At 51.4% G+C, this 17111-nt stretch overlaps 2 protein-coding genes across 2 annotated transcripts in view; one reads left to right on the top strand and one right to left on the bottom strand.

Moving 5' to 3' along the window:
* LOC136024269 (acrosin-like) overlaps positions 1-6248 on the bottom strand; it is a 29670-nt gene extending 23422 nt beyond the window's left edge. Inside the window, exon 1 of the mRNA XM_065699484.1 lies at positions 6054-6248. The gene's annotated coding sequence lies outside the window, so the exon portion shown is untranslated. The remainder of the gene's footprint in view (positions 1-6053) is intronic.
* A 1329-nt stretch (positions 6249-7577) lies between these two features.
* LOC136024271 (acrosin-like) lies at positions 7578-10639 on the top strand. Its single transcript, XM_065699486.1, has 4 exons — positions 7578-8393; positions 8934-9199; positions 9588-9736; positions 10280-10639. Exons 1-4 carry the CDS (start codon positions 8092-8094, stop codon positions 10637-10639), a joined length of 1077 nt encoding a protein of 358 aa, XP_065555558.1. The 5' UTR covers positions 7578-8091.
* The last annotated feature ends 6472 nt before the right edge of the window (positions 10640-17111 follow it).

Here is a 17111-nt window from a genome sequence, read left to right on the forward strand (position 1 = left end):
CCAGGAGCTTCAAGAATCCCACCATCCCCTGGACACGTTCTTCCTCTGTTCCTGGGGCAGTTCCTAGGGCGTCCCCGTATTGTACCAGAGTCCCCGTCTGAGTGGGTGGCTTCCATGATTCTGGCTGTGTGTGCACTGATTTCCAAACATGGCTGGACTGGTTTGAAACCCTTGAGGTAAAACCGTCCAAGTTAATTGGGTTTGTGGGGTGTTCTTGGGAGCGGGCATGGTTGGATTGGGCTTGGAGCATCCTGCTCTATGGAAGGTGTTCCTGCCCATGGAAGGGGTTGGAGCTGGAAGAGCTTTAAGGTGCCTTCAACCCAACCCGTTGCATGACTCCAGGATTCCATGACTCCATGATCCCACACCTCTGTGCTGCAGTGTGGATGTTCTCTGGTGCATGGATCTTGGGAAGCAGCTGGTGGCAGAAGGGAGCTCCACAGCATCCCACAAGCAGAGCATCCCAGAGGTATTCAGAGCATCTCATAGGGCTCCAGAGCATCCCAGAGGTATTCAGAGCATCCCATAGGGCTCCAGAGCATCCCAGAGGTATTCAGAGCATCCCACAAGCAGAGCATCCCATAGGGATTGAGAACATCCAACAAGCTGAGCAACCCATCGGGATTCAGATCATCCCACAAAAAGAGCATCCCATAGGGTTTCAGAGCATCTCACAAGCAGAACATCCTACAGGGATTCAGGTCATCCCACAGGCAGAGCTTCCCATAGGTATTCAGAGCATCCCACAGGCAGAGCATCCTATAGGGACTCAGAGCATTCCACAAGCAGAGCAGCCCATACAGATTCACAGCATCCCACAAGCAGAGAATCAATCCCATGGGGATTCATAGCATCCAGTAGGTCTCCAGAGCATCCCACAGAGCTCCAGAGCATCCCACAGGGATTCAGAGCATCCCATAGGGCTCCAGAGCATCCCATAGAGACTCAGAGCATTCCACAAGCAGAGCAGCCCATACAGATTCCGAGCATCCCACAAGCAGAGCATCCCATTCGGATTCACAGCATCCCACAAGCAGAGAATCAATCCCATAGGGATTCACAGCATCCCACAGGGCTCCAGAGCATCCCACAGAGCTCCGGAGCATCCCAAAGGGATTCAGTGCATCCCACAAGCAGAGCATCCCACAGGGCTCCAGAGCATCCCATAGGGATTCAAATCACCCCAAGCCCATCAGAACATCACCCGACGCAATTTCATACGCAAGGGTCCTGAAGGTTTCACCTGCCATGTCTTCTCTGGCTCTGGTGCTTTCTTTATTCTTGAGTAATGTATTCAAGCAGGTTGTTCCTTTATCTTCACTGCTGTAAAGGTGGTCAGTAATCTCTGGTACGGTCCGCTGCACTTCTCCTGTAGAGGATCTCCAGAAAAATTCTTAACATAAACCCAGTCTCCAGATCTGAAAGGGTGGATCGGATAATCCAAACCTCTTGCTCTTGTCCCTACTATTCTCTTATTTATCTCTTCCAATTGTTTTCCTAAATTTATCAAAAACTGTCGTAGATAGCCTTCTCTCACTTCCTGAAGACTTTCCCCTGTAAACTGGGACTGATATGGTCTTCCATACAAAATCTCAAATGGGCTAACCTCTTCTTTTGACCGAGGTTTAGTTTGAATTCTTAATAGAGCCAGTGGTAACGCCTGGTACCAATATAAATTTGTTTCCTGACATATTTTACTAATCTGTTTAATCAGATGGTTCATCTTTTCTACTTACCCACTGGCCTGAGGCCTGTATGGAACACGTAGTTGCCAATCAATTTCAAATTTTTTTGCTAATTTCTTGTGACAATTTTGCACTAAAGTGTTAACCTCAGTCTGAAGAAACTGCCTCTGGTACTCCAAAACGAGGTATGATCTCGTTAAATAATATTTTAATCGCTTGTCTTGCATTATTTATCCTACAAGGGAATGCTTCTGGCCAGCCTGAAAAAGTATCCTTTAACACCAACAAATATTGATAACCTCCTTTTCTTGATAATTCAGAAAAATCTGTTTGCCACTGCTGTCCCAGGTAACTTCCTCTCACAATTGTCCTAATTTGATTTCTATTTTCACTTTTAGGATTATTCTTAAGACATAGCTGACATTGTTTTGTCACTTACTGAACTACAGTATATAGATTTCTTCCTACAATTTGTTTGTTTAAGTGTTTATACAAAGAGTTACTATCACAATGAGTTTTATTATGTCCCCCCTGAACTAACTTCCAGAGTTGGTTATAGGGGGTTACAATTCTCCCATCAGGTATCTGAACCCCACCCTCTTTATTTTCCTGTCCTTTTAGATCTTGAATCAATTTTCTATCCTCTTTTGAATATCTAGGTTTAGATTTCTCAATTGTTAGTTTGCCATCAGGGATTAAGGACATGATTTTAGATTGTTCAGCTGCTCGTTTGGCTTCAAAATCGGCCAAATTATTTCCAATTTCCTGATCAGAGTCACCTTGATGTCCTTTACAGTACATAATAGCTACTTGTTCAGGTAGCTGAACAGCTTCTAGTAATTGTAGAATTTCTGTAGCATGTTTAATCTGTTTCCCTTGTGTATTCAAAAGTCCTTGCTCTTTCCAGATAGCACCTCGTGCATGGACCACACCAAATGCGTATTTAGAATCAGTCCAAATATTTATCCTTTTATCTTCAGGCAGTTCCAGGGCTCTCGTTAATGTTATTATTTCTGCCTTCTGGGCAGAGGTGTTTGCTGGTAAAGGTTTAGCTTCTATTACCTGTGAAGTGGTGGTAACGGCATATCCTGCCTTTCGTTCACCTGCTTTCGTTCATGAAGCTACTACCTCAGTAAACCGAGAATCAGCGCCTTCCAGAGGTTTTTCTTTCAAGTCTGGTCGGCTCAAATACACAGTCTCTATGGTGGCCAAGCAATTGTGTGTTAGTAGTTCTGTCAGTTGTTCCTGAAGAAAGGATGCTGGATTCACCACATCGGTGACCACAATTTCTGTATCATCCTGTTCCACAAGGGTGGCCTGGTATTTTAAAAACCGTGAAGGAGATAACCAGTGGGCTCCTTTCTGCTCCAGGACTGCTGATACTGCATGGGACACTAGCACAGTAATCTTCTGTCCCAAGGTGAATTTGCGAGCCTCTTCAATATTTATGATGACTGCGGCCACAGCCCTCAGGCATCCGGGCCATCCTTTGCTCGCTTCATCCAGTTGTTTTGAAAAATATGCCACTGCCCTTCTGTATGGTCCTAGTTTCTGAGCAAGGACCCCCAAGGCTATTCCTTGTTTTTTATAGGAATATAGCCTAAAGGATTTAGTCACATCTGGAAGTCACAGAGTTGCAGCTCTCACTGGCTCTGTTTTTAAATTTTTAAAAGCCCCTCTGCTGTATCAGTCCGTTTTAAAGAGGGAGGGTTTCCTTTCAACAGTTCATACAGTGGTCTTACCAGAGCACCATAATCATGGATCCAAAGTCTGCACCCATCCGGTCATTCCCAGGAATGCCTGGAGCTCCTTGGTGGTTGACGGTCATGGAGTCTGACAAAGGGCTTCTTTTCTAGCAGCTCCAAGTTCTGTCTGTCCTCCTGCTATTTCATATCCTAGGTAGGAAACTCAGGTTTGGATTAGTTGGGCCTTTCATTTGGATACCCAATAACCATTCAGTCCCAGAAAATTGAATAATTCCACTGTCCACTGGATACATTCTGCCTTTGTTTCTGTAGCAATTAACAGGTCATCCACATATTGTAACAGAGTCCCGTCTGAGTAGGTGGCTTCCGTGATTCTAGTTCTCGTGCTAGCTGATTTCCAAACATTGCTGGACTGTTTTAAACTCTTTAGGTAATACTGCCCAAGTTAACTGAGTTTCCCTTTCTGTGTCAGGATTTTCCCATTCAAAAGCAAATAACTTTGGCTTTCTTTGGCCAATGGTAAGCAAAAGAAAGTGTCCTTTAAGTCCAGGATGGCAAACCATTTCTGATTATTATTCAGTTTAGCCAATAAGTCATACAAATTAGCTACTACTGGACGAATATACTCTGCTGTTTTGTTGATTGCCCTGAGATCTTGAACCAATCTGCACCTTTTGCCATCATATTCCTTTAGTGTCCAGATAGGAGTGTCATATTCCAAGTCACATTCAATTAATAATCTATATTTTAAAATGTATCAGTGATCGTTGATTCCCTTTGATCTTCTAATTTTGAGGGATATTGTTTTATTCTAATTGAGCAAGGCTCCCCCTCCTTTTTATTGACACTTTAAGAGGCAAAGCATTTTTCGCCTTACCTGGAACTTCAGATGCCCATACTCCCAGATATACCTGATTAAGTTTTTCTTCTATTGCAGGGAGGTCCTCCTGTTTGCTTTTCTGCTGAATTAAAGATAAACTCAAAACTGCAATTAATTGATTATTTTTAACTCTAAATTCCATTTTGCCTTCTTTAAATGTTGCTTCTCACCCTAATAAAGATTTAAGAGAATTTGGCATGCATAAAAATTTATGCATTCCTATTTGTTTTCCCAATTTGTACTTTAAAGGTTTCAGAAAGAATGCTTCACTTTTTTTTTTTTCCTGGTGGCCAGTAGCTCCCACATCTGTAGCGAATTCTTTTCTCTCTGATTTAATACCAAATAACTTGCTCCTGTAATTGCTAAAATTCCACTTTATTTCCTCTAGTCCCTAGTTTTAATTTAACCAGTGGATCTGGTAAGGTAGATTCCCCAGGTCCCCGTCAGTCTAGTTGCAATTCAGTCACCGGATCCACCCCATGGCACTGCCCCCCCACCCAGGGCAGTCTCACTTCCAGCGTCCAAACTCCCCACAGCCCGCACACCGATCCGCTTCCACAGAAGAAGAGCCCACTCCCCCACCTCTGCCCGACATCCCTCCTCCCAGGCTCAAACACAGGAGCTGCTCGAGCTCCCCTCCTTTCCCCCTTGGTTTTCCCTTTTGTTTTTTATCTCACAGTTGCTCACCCTGCTCTGCAGAGGCTGCAGGTGCCTGCCTCTGCAACAGCACTTCTGCTTTAACCTTTTCCTAACTCTGAATGTGAATCTGCCGCTTTTTGCCAGTGGCAGCAATCTCTTCCTCCTTATCAATATCAGATAGGACAGGTGCAGAGGGTGCTCCTCTCAGAGGTACCTGTGACACATACTTTTCCAACCTACCTTCCTGATTACTGTTTTTTTACTTTAAACATCTTTCCCCAATATCACAGGCTGAACAGCATCTCTCCATCTTAACTTTCAGTTTTTCCCTGTCCTTTTCCAAAGCGAAAATTAAGGGATCTGGCAGAGCTATATTAATTCTGCATTCAGTCCCTCACTCCACGTGGTTTCTTAAAGTGAAAAACACATCTGCATACATTACTTCATCCCATTTTCCTTGCCACCTCAAAACAACATTAATTGTAACAATATATTATAGTTCAGAGTTCCATTTTCAGGCCATTTTCCCTGATTTTCCAAAATATACAAAGGCCACCATCGGTTACAATATTTTACCAATGTTTTCTTATTTACCGAGCCCCCAGGAGACCCTCCAAGTTACTTCCAGTGTGCCAAAATGCACCCTAAAAGACTCTTTTTCAAGATCTCTTCACTCTGCTGACTTTCCATTATCAGTCTCACATTCACACACACACACGGGATCCCACAGACACACTGCACACAGTTACAACCCTGGAGACAGAGACTAAAATTCTATCAAACAAACAACAGTTAATAACACAGTTATAGCATCCTGTCACCAATACCAAAGCACACGACCAAAATCCTTAACGTAACAAGCCACAAAATAAATCAAATACCAACAAGATCCAAAACCATTTCCACAAGACACCCCCTGCGTTTTGTAGGACCCAAACCACAAGAAGCCCCCTGCTTCTTGTGGGTGTATACCAGACGGACGCTAGCAGCCGGGTATTCGCCTTTACCCACGAGATTTCCTATATCTCGATTTACGGAAGGCTTCCAAACCTTGCGTACGCTTACCAAACCAACCCAATTACCAATGCAGTCTTTATGCAAGATGCCCCTGCACCTTACAGACCATACAAAAGAAAAGAATACCTTTGATGAAGATGGTCCTTGTCTGCTCCTGCAGTGATCCGAATGAGTCGAGGGGTCCCTCCGGGAAAAATTCCCGAGGGCCCTAGGGAGCCCTGTCCTCAGTGGGTCCTGCAGCCGAGCAGAGAGGGTCCCATCTGGGTCGCCAGATTGATTGGGAGAAAACTCCAGGAACAAACTTGCCAGCAGAGTTTTCAAGCTGACAAGCAGGTATTCTTTATTGCGGCGCTGGGAGCCACGGGGGAGAGCTCCTCCTAACGTGTGTCTCCCCCTGTTGCTCCACAGGCTGTCCTTATCTAGTCCCTGGGCACACATACATTACGTCATTTTCCAGAAAGTTCCCCGCATGCGTACAGAATTGTGGCGGTGGTCTCTGAGGGTCGTTTACTTCCTCCAACAATCTTCATCACTTCTGGCAGCCTTTGGAGCATGCGCAGTAGATGCTCATACCAGTTTAATTGGTTCGTTAGCACAGGAGACATAATAATCCTCCTATCCTCCTACTTATCAGTTAGTTTAACTGTAGCCCATCCTGGACACCTGCCATTCCCAGATACTCCTTATCCCTGTGTCCTGCTCTTCTAGCCTGTTTTTCTTAAAACTCTGTCAACTATAACAATTTATCTTGCACAAGAATGCTCAGTGTGTTCTCCAGCTGCACTCTATTTTTTTCTATGTACCAGGCACTTCAGTAATTTTCCATAGCTACTGTTACAAAGCCATCAAACTTAGCATTACTTAAAACTGATTCTAAAGGTTTTTATATTCCATTTTGTGATTTTCTGTCCCCCTTGTTTCACTCCTTCCCACCCCTCTCCAAGGGCCCTTCCCAAGGCTGTGGCTGCAGCCAGGAACAGCAAACCCCAAACGGCCTCTTCCAGCAGCACCAAACATCCCATTCCCAGGTGTTTGCCCCCCCAGACTAGAACGGGGCTGGCACAGCAGCAGCTCACCGAGGCAGGGAGCACTCCCAGCGCCCATCACGCTGCAGGGAAAGGGCTTCCCTGGGTGCCTGCCTGGGTGCGGAGGAGCACAGGGCTCACCTGGGATGTGGGAGGGCTGCACACAGCTCTTGCTGCTGCGCTGCAGTTGGGCAGTGCAGCTCTGGAGGCCCCCCGGGCACAGCAGGGCGACGCTGGCACAAGGGAGCTCCAAGGCATCCCACAAGCAGAGCATCCCAGAGGTATTCAGAGCATCTCATAGGGCTTCAGAGCATCCCACAGGGATTCAGAGCATCCCATAGGGCTCCAGAGCATCCCATAGGGATTCAGACCATCCCCCAAGCAGAGCATCCCATAGGGATTCAGATCATCCCACAAGCAGAGCATCCCATAGGGATTCAGAGCATCCCACAAGCAGAGCATCCTATAGGGACTCAGAGCATTCCACAAGCAGAGCAGCCCATACGGATTCATAGCATCCCACAAGCAGAGAATCAATCCCATAGGGATTCAAAGCATCCAATAGGGCTCCAGAGCATCCCACAGAGTTCCGGAGCATCCCAAAGGGATTCAGTGCATCCCACAAACAGAGCATCCCACAGGGCTCCAGAGCATCCCACAGAGCTCCAGAGCATCCCATAGGGATTCAAATCACCCCAAGCCCATCAGAACACCCCCGTCTCAGCATGCCCCCACACAGCATGGAACCCCTCATGGTCACGCCCCACTCCCCCCCACTGAACCGCCTCCCATGGAACCTGCCTCTCTATGACATCAGCACCAGCTCCAAGGGACCTGCATCCAGCACCCGTGTCCCTGGGGCAGTTGTGCTTTGGGTGCAGTGGTGCTTGCAGCTCCTTGTTGTCACCCTTAGCGGTGCTGGCAGCGATGGCTTTGCTCCGTGCCGTCATCCTGCTGGCCTCGGCCTGGCTGGTGCGAGGCTCCTGGGACAGCTGTGGGTGAGTGGCACCAGGCCCCGGGGCTCCTGCTATTCCATAGGGAGATGCTGCTGCTCCCAGCCAGGGGCACACCAGTGGGATGGTGGGATTGGGGGAGCCCCACTTCCTTGCCATCACCCCATGTGGTAGCACAGCGCAGCTATGGGGCACCCCATAGCGTCCCTTGTACCTGCGGCACCAGTGGGGTGGGACAATGCTCGCCCTTCATCACTAACCATCAAGTGTTGGGCTTCTGCTTCCAGAGGCACTTGCGGTACCCGTCCCATGGCTGATTACTATGGGACGTCACGCATCGTCGGAGGCGTGGATGCGCAGCAGGGCGCCTGGCCATGGATCGTCAGCATCCAGTTCCCCAGGGGCACCGGCTCCTCGCACATCTGCGGGGGGTCCCTCATCACCCCCCAGTGGGTCCTCACGGCTGCTCACTGCTTCGTCGGGCAAAAGTAAGGCAGAGGAGGGATTCCAGCCTTAGGGAATAGCCCAGGAGCAGCTCCCATCCTGTCCGATTCCCCATCCTGGATGCACTGGGAAGAGTGCACAAGAGAAGGCTGCTTCCAGCTTGACAGCCCTTGAGCCTAAGGCACCCTGGGGCAGTGCTTTCCTTTGGGAAGCACCAGGAATGTGACTCCTTCCCACCCCTCTTCTCCTTAGAATGGATTAGACTGGCATGGAATGAGATGGAATGGAATGGCACGGGATCGAATGGATCATGGAATCGGCTGGGTTGGGTTGGAAAGGAGCTTGGGATCACCCACTTCCAACCCCTTGCCATGGGCAGGGATGCCTTCCGTAAAGCAGCTTGCTCCAAGCCGGCCTTGAGCACTGCCAGGCATGGAGCATCCAAACCTTCTCCGTCCATGCCATCCCAGTGCCCCAGCACCCTCCCAGGGAATCCCTTCCTTACCTCCAACCTGCAAGTCCCTGTCGGAACCCATCAGCCCTTGTCCTACGGCTCCAACCCCTGCTCTTCCACTCCGTCCCAGCTTCACCACGGATTGGTTTGTGATGGTCGGAATCACGGACCTGGCTTGGGCCAATACCGAGACCCAGAAGCGGTGGATACGGCAGGTCGTGGTCCATGTATATTACACGGGCATCTCCGGCGGCTTCGACATCGCCTTGGTGGAGCTGGACCAGCCGGTGCAGTGCGGGTACCACGTGCAGCTGGCCTGCGTGCCCGATGCGACGCTCAGGCTATCCCAGCTCTCCGAGTGCTTCATCAGCGGATGGGGCGCGAGGGAGGCCAGAAGTGAGTGCCCGACGGCCCCGTTGGCCTTGGAATGCTGGGTCATGGGTTCATGGAATGGGATGGAAGGGAGGGTAAAGCTCATCCAGGCCTATTGGAGGTTGCTCCAACTGGGGATGGAGTCATCGCAGCCTTCTCCATCCAACCCATCCCAGTGTCCCACCACTTCATTCTGTTCAACCTGAGCATTTCTGGTTGAGCTGGAAACCATCAGCCCTTGTCCCATCGCTGAAGGTCCCTTCACGTCCTCCTTATGTTGAGGATACTGAGCAAAGAGGATGCAGCCCAGGCCGTGGGGGGGTGTTGATGGATCCCATTGAGCTTCTCAGCCCCCAATACCCCAAAGCCATCCCTTGTACCCCCAGCCCTGACCCCCTTTGCGTCCCCACAGCAGGGGCATCGTCCCCATCAGCCCTGCAGGAGGCCAAGGTCCGCCTCATCGATGTCAAGCTCTGCAACAGCACCAATTGGTACCGAGGGGCCATCAAGAGACACAACCTCTGTGCTGGGTACCCGCAGGGAGGCATCGACACCTGCCAGGTAGGGATGTGCCATTGGGGCTCCCTTCTCCTCTCCCATCCTCAGGGCCTTGCTCTGCATCCCCCCTTATCCCAGCTGCGGAAGCGCATCCGCCTCCTGGGCCGTCATCCCTGCGCACAGACCATAGAGGCTGGAGCTTTAAGAGCATCGAGATTCCACCACTAAACCGTGTCATGAGCACGGGTTCATGGAATGGGTTAGGTTGGGAAGGAGCTTAAAGCATCCAGGTGGAAGCAAGGGGCAGGGACGCCTTCCATTAGACCAGGTTGCTCCAAGCCCCATCCATCCTTCTCCATCCAACCCATGCCAGTGTCCCACCACCCTCATATGGAACAACTTCTCCTTATCTCAAGCCAGACTCCCCTGTTCCAGTTGGAACCCATCACTGCTCATCCTACGGCTCCAATCCATGTGGAAGGTCCCTCTTCACGCCCAAATGATGAAGGAGAACCCTTCCATCCCCACAGGGGAGAGTGGCGGTCCCCTCCGGCGTTGCCATGGCCACCCATCCCCATCCTCATCCTCTCTCCTTCTCCTCCATAGGGTGACAGCGGCGGTCCCCTCATGTGCCGGGACAAGCGCGCCAACTTCTTCTGGGTTGTGGGGCTGACGAGCTGGGGCCGCGGCTGCGCCAGGGCCAACCATCCGGGGGTCTACACCTCAACGCAGCACTTCCATGAGTGGATCCTCTACCAGCTGGGGATGTTCCGCTCCGCGGGAGCCTCCGCCACGCCCCCGACATGGAGCCACCAGCACGTCTCCCACACTCCCACCCAGGAGACGATGCCGGCGCCCACGGCCTCCAGCATCAGTGGCTTCTGCTCGTTCCCGGTTCGGGTGCTGGTGGAATTCGCCACTCGGGTGCGGGAGTTGCTGCAGGGTCTAGGGGGGAAGAAGACTTGAGGAGCGGCATCGCCTGCAGTTGGCTTGAACTGCAGTAAAGTTGCCTCGTTTTCCCGTAGAGGGGACGCTTTGCACGCCCACCTCTTCTTCTGGTGCATGGGGAGGGATGGGGATGAGGGATGGAGGGCACAGTGGGAAGCGGGAGCTGGGAATCAGGGAATCAGCCAGGTTGGGAAAGACCTTCAGGAGCATCAAGTCCAATCATTGCCCTACCATCAAGCCGTGGCATGAAGAAGGAGGGGTTGAGATAAGAACAGTTTAGTAACTAAGTAACTAGTAACTAAGGTATAACAGAAATCACTGCTGCTACCGCCAATAATAATAATGAAAAAGGAAATAACAAGAGGAAAGAAGAGATAGAGATCCTGATAGAGGTGATGGAGCTGATGGGGTGATGGAGGTGATGGAGCTGATGGAGCTGATGGGGCTGATGGAGATGTTGGAGCTGATGGAGCTGATGGGGCTGATGGAGCTGATGGGGCTGATGGAGCTGATGGGGCTGATGGAGATGTTGGAGCTGATGGAGCTGATGGGGCTGATGGAGCTGATGGGGCTGATGGAGCTGATGGAGCTGATGGAGCTGATGGAAGTGATGGGGCTGACGGAGCTGATGGGGCTGATGGAGTTAATGGAGCTGATGGAGCTGATGGAGGTGATGGGGCTGATGGAGCTGGGGCTGCGCTGCCCCTCTCGCTGTTCCAGCCAGCAGCTCTGGTGTCACCCGATCCATCCGTTCCTCCCAGCCCTGGATTCACCCCCAGGTCACTTTAAACACACTGAGCAGGGCTCCTCCCGTGTGCCCCGCGTGCTGCAGGCGCTCTTTAGGCCTTGTCTGTGGGGTCTCTACAAACTGCCCCAGTGCTCCCATAGATGGAAAGGGTTTGGATTTATTTTCCTTCACTGCACGGCTCCGGTGTCCATCCCGGCCGTGCCACCGCTGGAGCGCTGGGAAGCGGATCGGGGGGCAGCTTCTTTTGCACACGGTGATGCAACAGCTGAGGGGGCCGCACTGCCGCTTCCAACCCCTTAAAAACTAACACGGGAACCCGACAACAGAAAGCACACAGAACACTGCCTGCCACCAACACACACGCACACGGACACAGACACACGCATGGGATCGCACAAGCACACTCCCCACAATGACAGTGTTTGAAACACAAAACCCGGACCATCATTACGCCACTCCACAGCCCCCTGCACAGAACATGGCGCCAGGACCCTGTGAGGATGGACGATCAGGCTGGAAAAGTCTCCAGTGTCGATGGCAACATGGATCTATTTGTATGTGCCAGCCCCTGGTACGTGAGTATCCCAGAGAGACCCTGTCAAATGAGCTCTCTATGGGGCCCCGGGTCCATGGTCCGTCACCATTCGCCTGGTATCTTTCATAAGAGCATAGCAGAGACCTTCCCACGGCAGGTCCTGCTCCGGCACACACGCCACCGGGAAAGCTCTCAGTCCATCCGCATCCCTGCCCCTCTCCCTTCTCCCTTTACAGCTGCCCGTTTGTCATAAGGATGTGGGGGATGTGAACCAGGCTCCTTGCCCGGATCCAGAGGCCCCAGCTCCAAAGGAGCATCCAGGTCAGCATCAGCATCATCAGGCGGCAGAACCACAGGAGAGCCTCGTGTGTGTGCATGGCGGGGGGGTGCACACCCACCCCTGAGCCTGCCCAGGGGCTCTCCCTACCCTGAGCACCTCAAGACGCTGCTGGATGGATCCCCAGGGTGCAGGCACAGCCCTGGCACTGCAGCGGGCACCCTGTGACACCTCGGACCCAGCACCCCGTGTCCCCAGGGCATTGCGCCCAGCAAACCCTCCGGCTGCCCCATGGGTAGGGATGGAGCCGGGATGGGGATGGAGAAGGGATGGGTAGGGATGGCCGTGCTCTGTGCTCCCCATGCCGGCTGTCGCGGGCCCTCCCCGGATCCCAGCAGAGCCTGTGGATGGGGCAGGCGGTTCCCGGTGCCCAGGCCGGGTGCCAAGGCACATTCACCCCTGCAGGCGCCGCAGAGGCTGGGTTTTGTGCCATCCCTCCAGCTCTGTGGCCAGTGGCCAGTGCCGGCGGGACGGGGGGGACGGGGCTCCATAAAACCCCTCATCCCGGCGCATCGCGCCCATCCCATCAGCATGGAGAGCCAGCGCCTGTCCTCCTACAGCCGCCGCTCCAGTACTGCCGCCCCGCTGCACCGGGTGCTGCCCGCCAGCTCCCCAGCGCGGCTCCGGGCGCCCTGCAGCACCCGGCTGGGTCCCCGCATGGGCACGGGCAGGATGGATTTCTCGCTGGCCACGGTGCTCAACTCGGAGTTCAGGGAGACGCGCAGCAAGGAGAAGGTGGAGCTGATGGAGCTCAACGACCGCTTCGCCAGCTCCGTCGAGAAGGTCCGGCTGCCGGAGCAGCAGAACCGGGGGCTGGCGCTGGAGCTGAACCAGGCGCGGGACCAGGAGCCCTCGCGTGTGGCCGACGTCTACCGGGAGGAGCTGCGTGAGCTGCGGGGCCGCGTGGAGCACTTGGCCACTGCCAAGGCCCATCTGGAGACGCAGAGGGACAACCTCAGCCAGGACCTCGGCAGCCTCCAGCACAAGTAAGGAGCTGCCTGGCTTGGAGCAGGCGTGGGCTCAAGGTGGCCGCTGTGACCAGGAGGATGGTCAAGAGCAGAGTGGTGATGGGGAGCAGGGGGACCACCAGGATGCCCCCAGGGACCAAGGTGGCCGCTGGGACAGGATTGAGAGTGGCCACTGGGGATGGGTGTGAGGAGCATCGCCAGGACCAGGGTGGATGCGGGGATGGTGATCAGGCTTGTTCTGGGGACCAGTGTGGTGATGGGGACCATGGTAGGAACAAGGACCAGGGTGCCACCTAGGACTAATGTGGGAATCGGGGTGTCCCCAGGGACCAGGGTGGTCACCAGGACCAGGGTAGCCCTGGGGACCAGGTACTGCTGGGTACCAGGGTGGTGATGGGGACATGGATGGCCCCTGGGGACAGTGGCGGAGGGTGTGGGATGGGCACGTGCACCTAACCCAGGGTGTAAGGGCTGGTGTTGTGGGGCTGTGTTGACCCACGGGAGGTCTGTCCAAGGGGCTGAGCGTAAGGGTGATGAATGGGTAACGGTGCTGAATGGGTAACGGTGCTGAATGGGTGTGGAGGATTGGCTTGTCGAAAAAGGTCAAAAGGTCACACTCCTGTCAACGAGCTGAAACAAGACATCTGTGTAGAACATGGTGCAAACCTCTCACGCCAGATAATGAGGAACTGAAGGACACCGGCAAACAGCAACATACTATGACCAATCACAGCCAAGGCCACTAAGTGATAAGTGCATGAGAAGGAGGATGGTGGGGGGGTGCACGGTGTAGCTGCAAAAATGTAGAAGCTACAAACCAATGATCTTGTAACATGTAAAAGCTATGAGCCAATGATCTCTCTGTAACCAAACTATAAACATGCAAGCAAGGTCTATAAGTATCCATCTGCTTAGCAATAAACGAGAGTTGTTGGTCATCATCTGATGAGCTCGTCTCTGGGCGATTCCCACACTATCCGATCCACCCTTTCAGATCTGGAGACTGGGTTTATGTTAGGAATTTTTCTGGAGATCCTCTACAGGAGAAGTGGAGCGGACCGTACCAGAGATTACTGACCACCTTTACAGCAGTGAAGATAAAGGAACAACCTGCTTGAATACATTACTCAAGAATAAAGAAAGCACCAGAGCCAGAGAAGACATGGCAGGTCAAGCCTTCAGGACCCTTGCGTGTGAAATTGCGTCGGTCACAATTAGGACTCATATGATAACCGGAGCACAAGCTTGGGACCAGAACTTATACCTGAAATTAGTGCAGAATATCACTAAGGTTTTCAATCGTAGTGACTGTTGGGTGTGTGCACAGTTGCCTAAATCAGGAGAAAGCCTGGATCTCCCATTGGAGTTCCAATTCCTAACACTGTCTCATGGACAAATTTGTGGGTGAACACTAGCAATCTGTATTCGAAGGGAAAGTTAAAATTTGGAATAGTTAATCTTAATGCAGGTAATAAATATTACACCTGTGCACAAAGATGTATTACACTGGGAACCAGGGTAGGAGATCATGCTTGTTTAAATGCCACAGATGTAGGTCACCATTCAAATTGCAATCACACTATTAATATAGATGGTATCGTAATTCAGTGGTGGCCCATTCCTAAAGGGAAAGGATGGTATTGGTTATGTGGAGAAAATGCTTATAAGACTCTAGCCCTCAACTAGACGGGGGCATGCACCTTAGGTGCTGTAATACCCAATTTTGCTAAACAGATTAAGCAAGGGTTTAACCCTATTATTGAACAGCACACTGCATTTCATAGTTTTGTAAGAGGGCTAATTCTATCTTTGGGAATAAGTGAATTATAAATATCTCAGCAACCATAGAGGAAATGGAAAGTAAAAACATTGATATAATCCAGGCAGAACGAGAGATAACTAGCCTATCTAAGGTGGTATTACAAAACCGAATGGCTCTAGACATGTTATTGACATCACAAGGAGGGGTTTGTTCTATAATCAGTGAAAGTTGTTGCTCCTATATAGACCAAAGTGGCAGAATTGAAACAGATCTGGAGGAAATTTGGAAACAAACTAAGATATTTCATGAAATGGCCATGGATGACACCTCCTGGGGTTTTGAAAAAAAATATGGAAAGGGTTAACTTCATGATTACCTGATCTCTCCTGGTTGAGGCAACTGGTTGCAGCTATATTGGTGTTAATTATTTTACTATTGATTACTTGTGGTATGATACAATGTTCTCTCTGGTGTTGTAAATGCTATGATAAATTATGAAGACTGGAAAAGGAGTGAAATTAAGCGCCAAGTAGAAACGGGAAATTATTTCAAAAGACTTTTGATGGTAATGGTAATATATAAAATGTTGCAAAAGAATTTGCAAAAGGACAGAAAAAGGGGGGATTTGAAACAAGGGGGACAGAAAATCACAAAATGGAATATAAAAACCTTTAGAATCAGTTTTAAGTAATGCTAAGTTTGATGACTTTGTAACAGTAGCAATGGAAAATTACTGAAGTGCACGGTACATAGAAAAAAAATAGAGTGCAGCTGGAGAACACACTGAGCATTCTTGTGCAAGATAAATTGTTATAGTTGACAGAGTTTTAAGAAAAACAGGCTAGAAGAGCAGGACACAGGGATAAGGAGTATCTGGGAATGGCAGGTGTCCAGGATGGGCTACAGTTAAACTAACTGATAAGTAGGAGGATAGGAGGATTATTATGTCTCCTGTGCTAACGAACCAATTAAACTGGTATGAGCATCTACTGCGCATGCTCCAAAGGCTGCCAGAAGTGATGAAGATTGTTGGAGGAAGTAAACGACCCTCAGAGACCACCGCCACAATTCTGTACGCATGCGGGGAGCTTTCTGGAAAATGACGTAATGTATGTGTGCCCAGGGACTAGATAAGGACAGCCTGTGGAGCAACAGAGAGACACACGTTAGGAGGAGCTCTCCCCCGTGTCTCCCGGCGCCGCAATAAAGAATACCTGCTTGTCAGCTTGAAAACTTTGCTGGCAAGTTTGTTCCTGGAGTTTCCTCCCAATCAGGAGGAAGCTTGGATCCTCCTCAGGAGGGGCTCTGGGTTTGCTGCTGTTGCCCAGGAGCTGCCTCATCTGTTTCTCTGCTCTTGTCTTCCTCAGAGCCTCGCTGGGGGAACAGCACCCGGAAGGGCAGCAGGAGGAGACCCAAGGAAGTGTCCCCAACCCCTTGCGCCCGCCCCCAGCCAATGAAGCTCTTGCGCTGACGGCTCCCGGATCCCTCCCCGTGTCCCTAACCCAGTTACCAGATTTCTTCCTTCCTCTGCGTCCTCCTTGCAGCCCCACAGCGCTCCCCTTAAGTGTTTCTTCTCCTCACAGTCACCCCCAAGTCCCTGCCCTGTCCCCATTCCCTGTCCCCCATTCCTTGTCCTCATTCCCTGTCCCCCTTTCCCTGTCCCCCATTCCCAGCCCAGCCCTGGATGTGTTTTGCAGCAGATGATCTATTGTCGTTCATAAATAGTTTGGTTCAAAGCAGAGGGCTGAGCAGAGACATCGGCTGCTTCTTCTTGCCCCCCTCCTGGGGGGAGCTGGGTTTGGGCCTGGCAAAGGCCCTTGCTCCTGGGGCTGAGCTCCATCGTGGCTTCCCCGCTCATGCAGGGGTTCCTGCGGGTGCCTTCTGCCCCTTTGCTGTGCTGGGGGCGTCCAGCCTGGGCCGTGTCCTGGAGTGCAGGCCCAGCCCCTGCTGCTTTGGGTGCTTCGGTGCTGTTCCCCCCTTGCTAAAACCCTGCTGCTGCCGCCCTGCTCTCTGTGTCCCCCTTGCTCCGGCTGCTTGCAAAGCCCCAGGCCTGGGGCAGAGAGCTCTGAGCATCCCTACCCTGGGACCGCACTTGTCCCTTGCACCCCCTGACCCCCTTTGCTGCCTTGCCAAGGCACAT

This window comes from Lathamus discolor, chromosome 20 (assembly GCF_037157495.1).
Source record: "Lathamus discolor isolate bLatDis1 chromosome 20, bLatDis1.hap1, whole genome shotgun sequence".
Lineage (NCBI taxonomy): Eukaryota > Metazoa > Chordata > Aves > Psittaciformes > Psittacidae > Lathamus > Lathamus discolor.

Coding starts and splice junctions, on each gene's coding strand:
- LOC136024271 (XM_065699486.1), top strand. CDS start 8,092: ATGGGGCACCCCATAGCGTCCCTTGTACCTGCGGCACCAGTGGGGTGG. Junction 8,394..8,933: donor CACTGCTTCGTCGGGCAAAA/GTAAGGCAGAGG, acceptor ACTCCGTCCCAG/CTTCACCACGGATTGGTTTG. Junction 9,200..9,587: donor GGGCGCGAGGGAGGCCAGAA/GTGAGTGCCCGA, acceptor GCGTCCCCACAG/CAGGGGCATCGTCCCCATCA.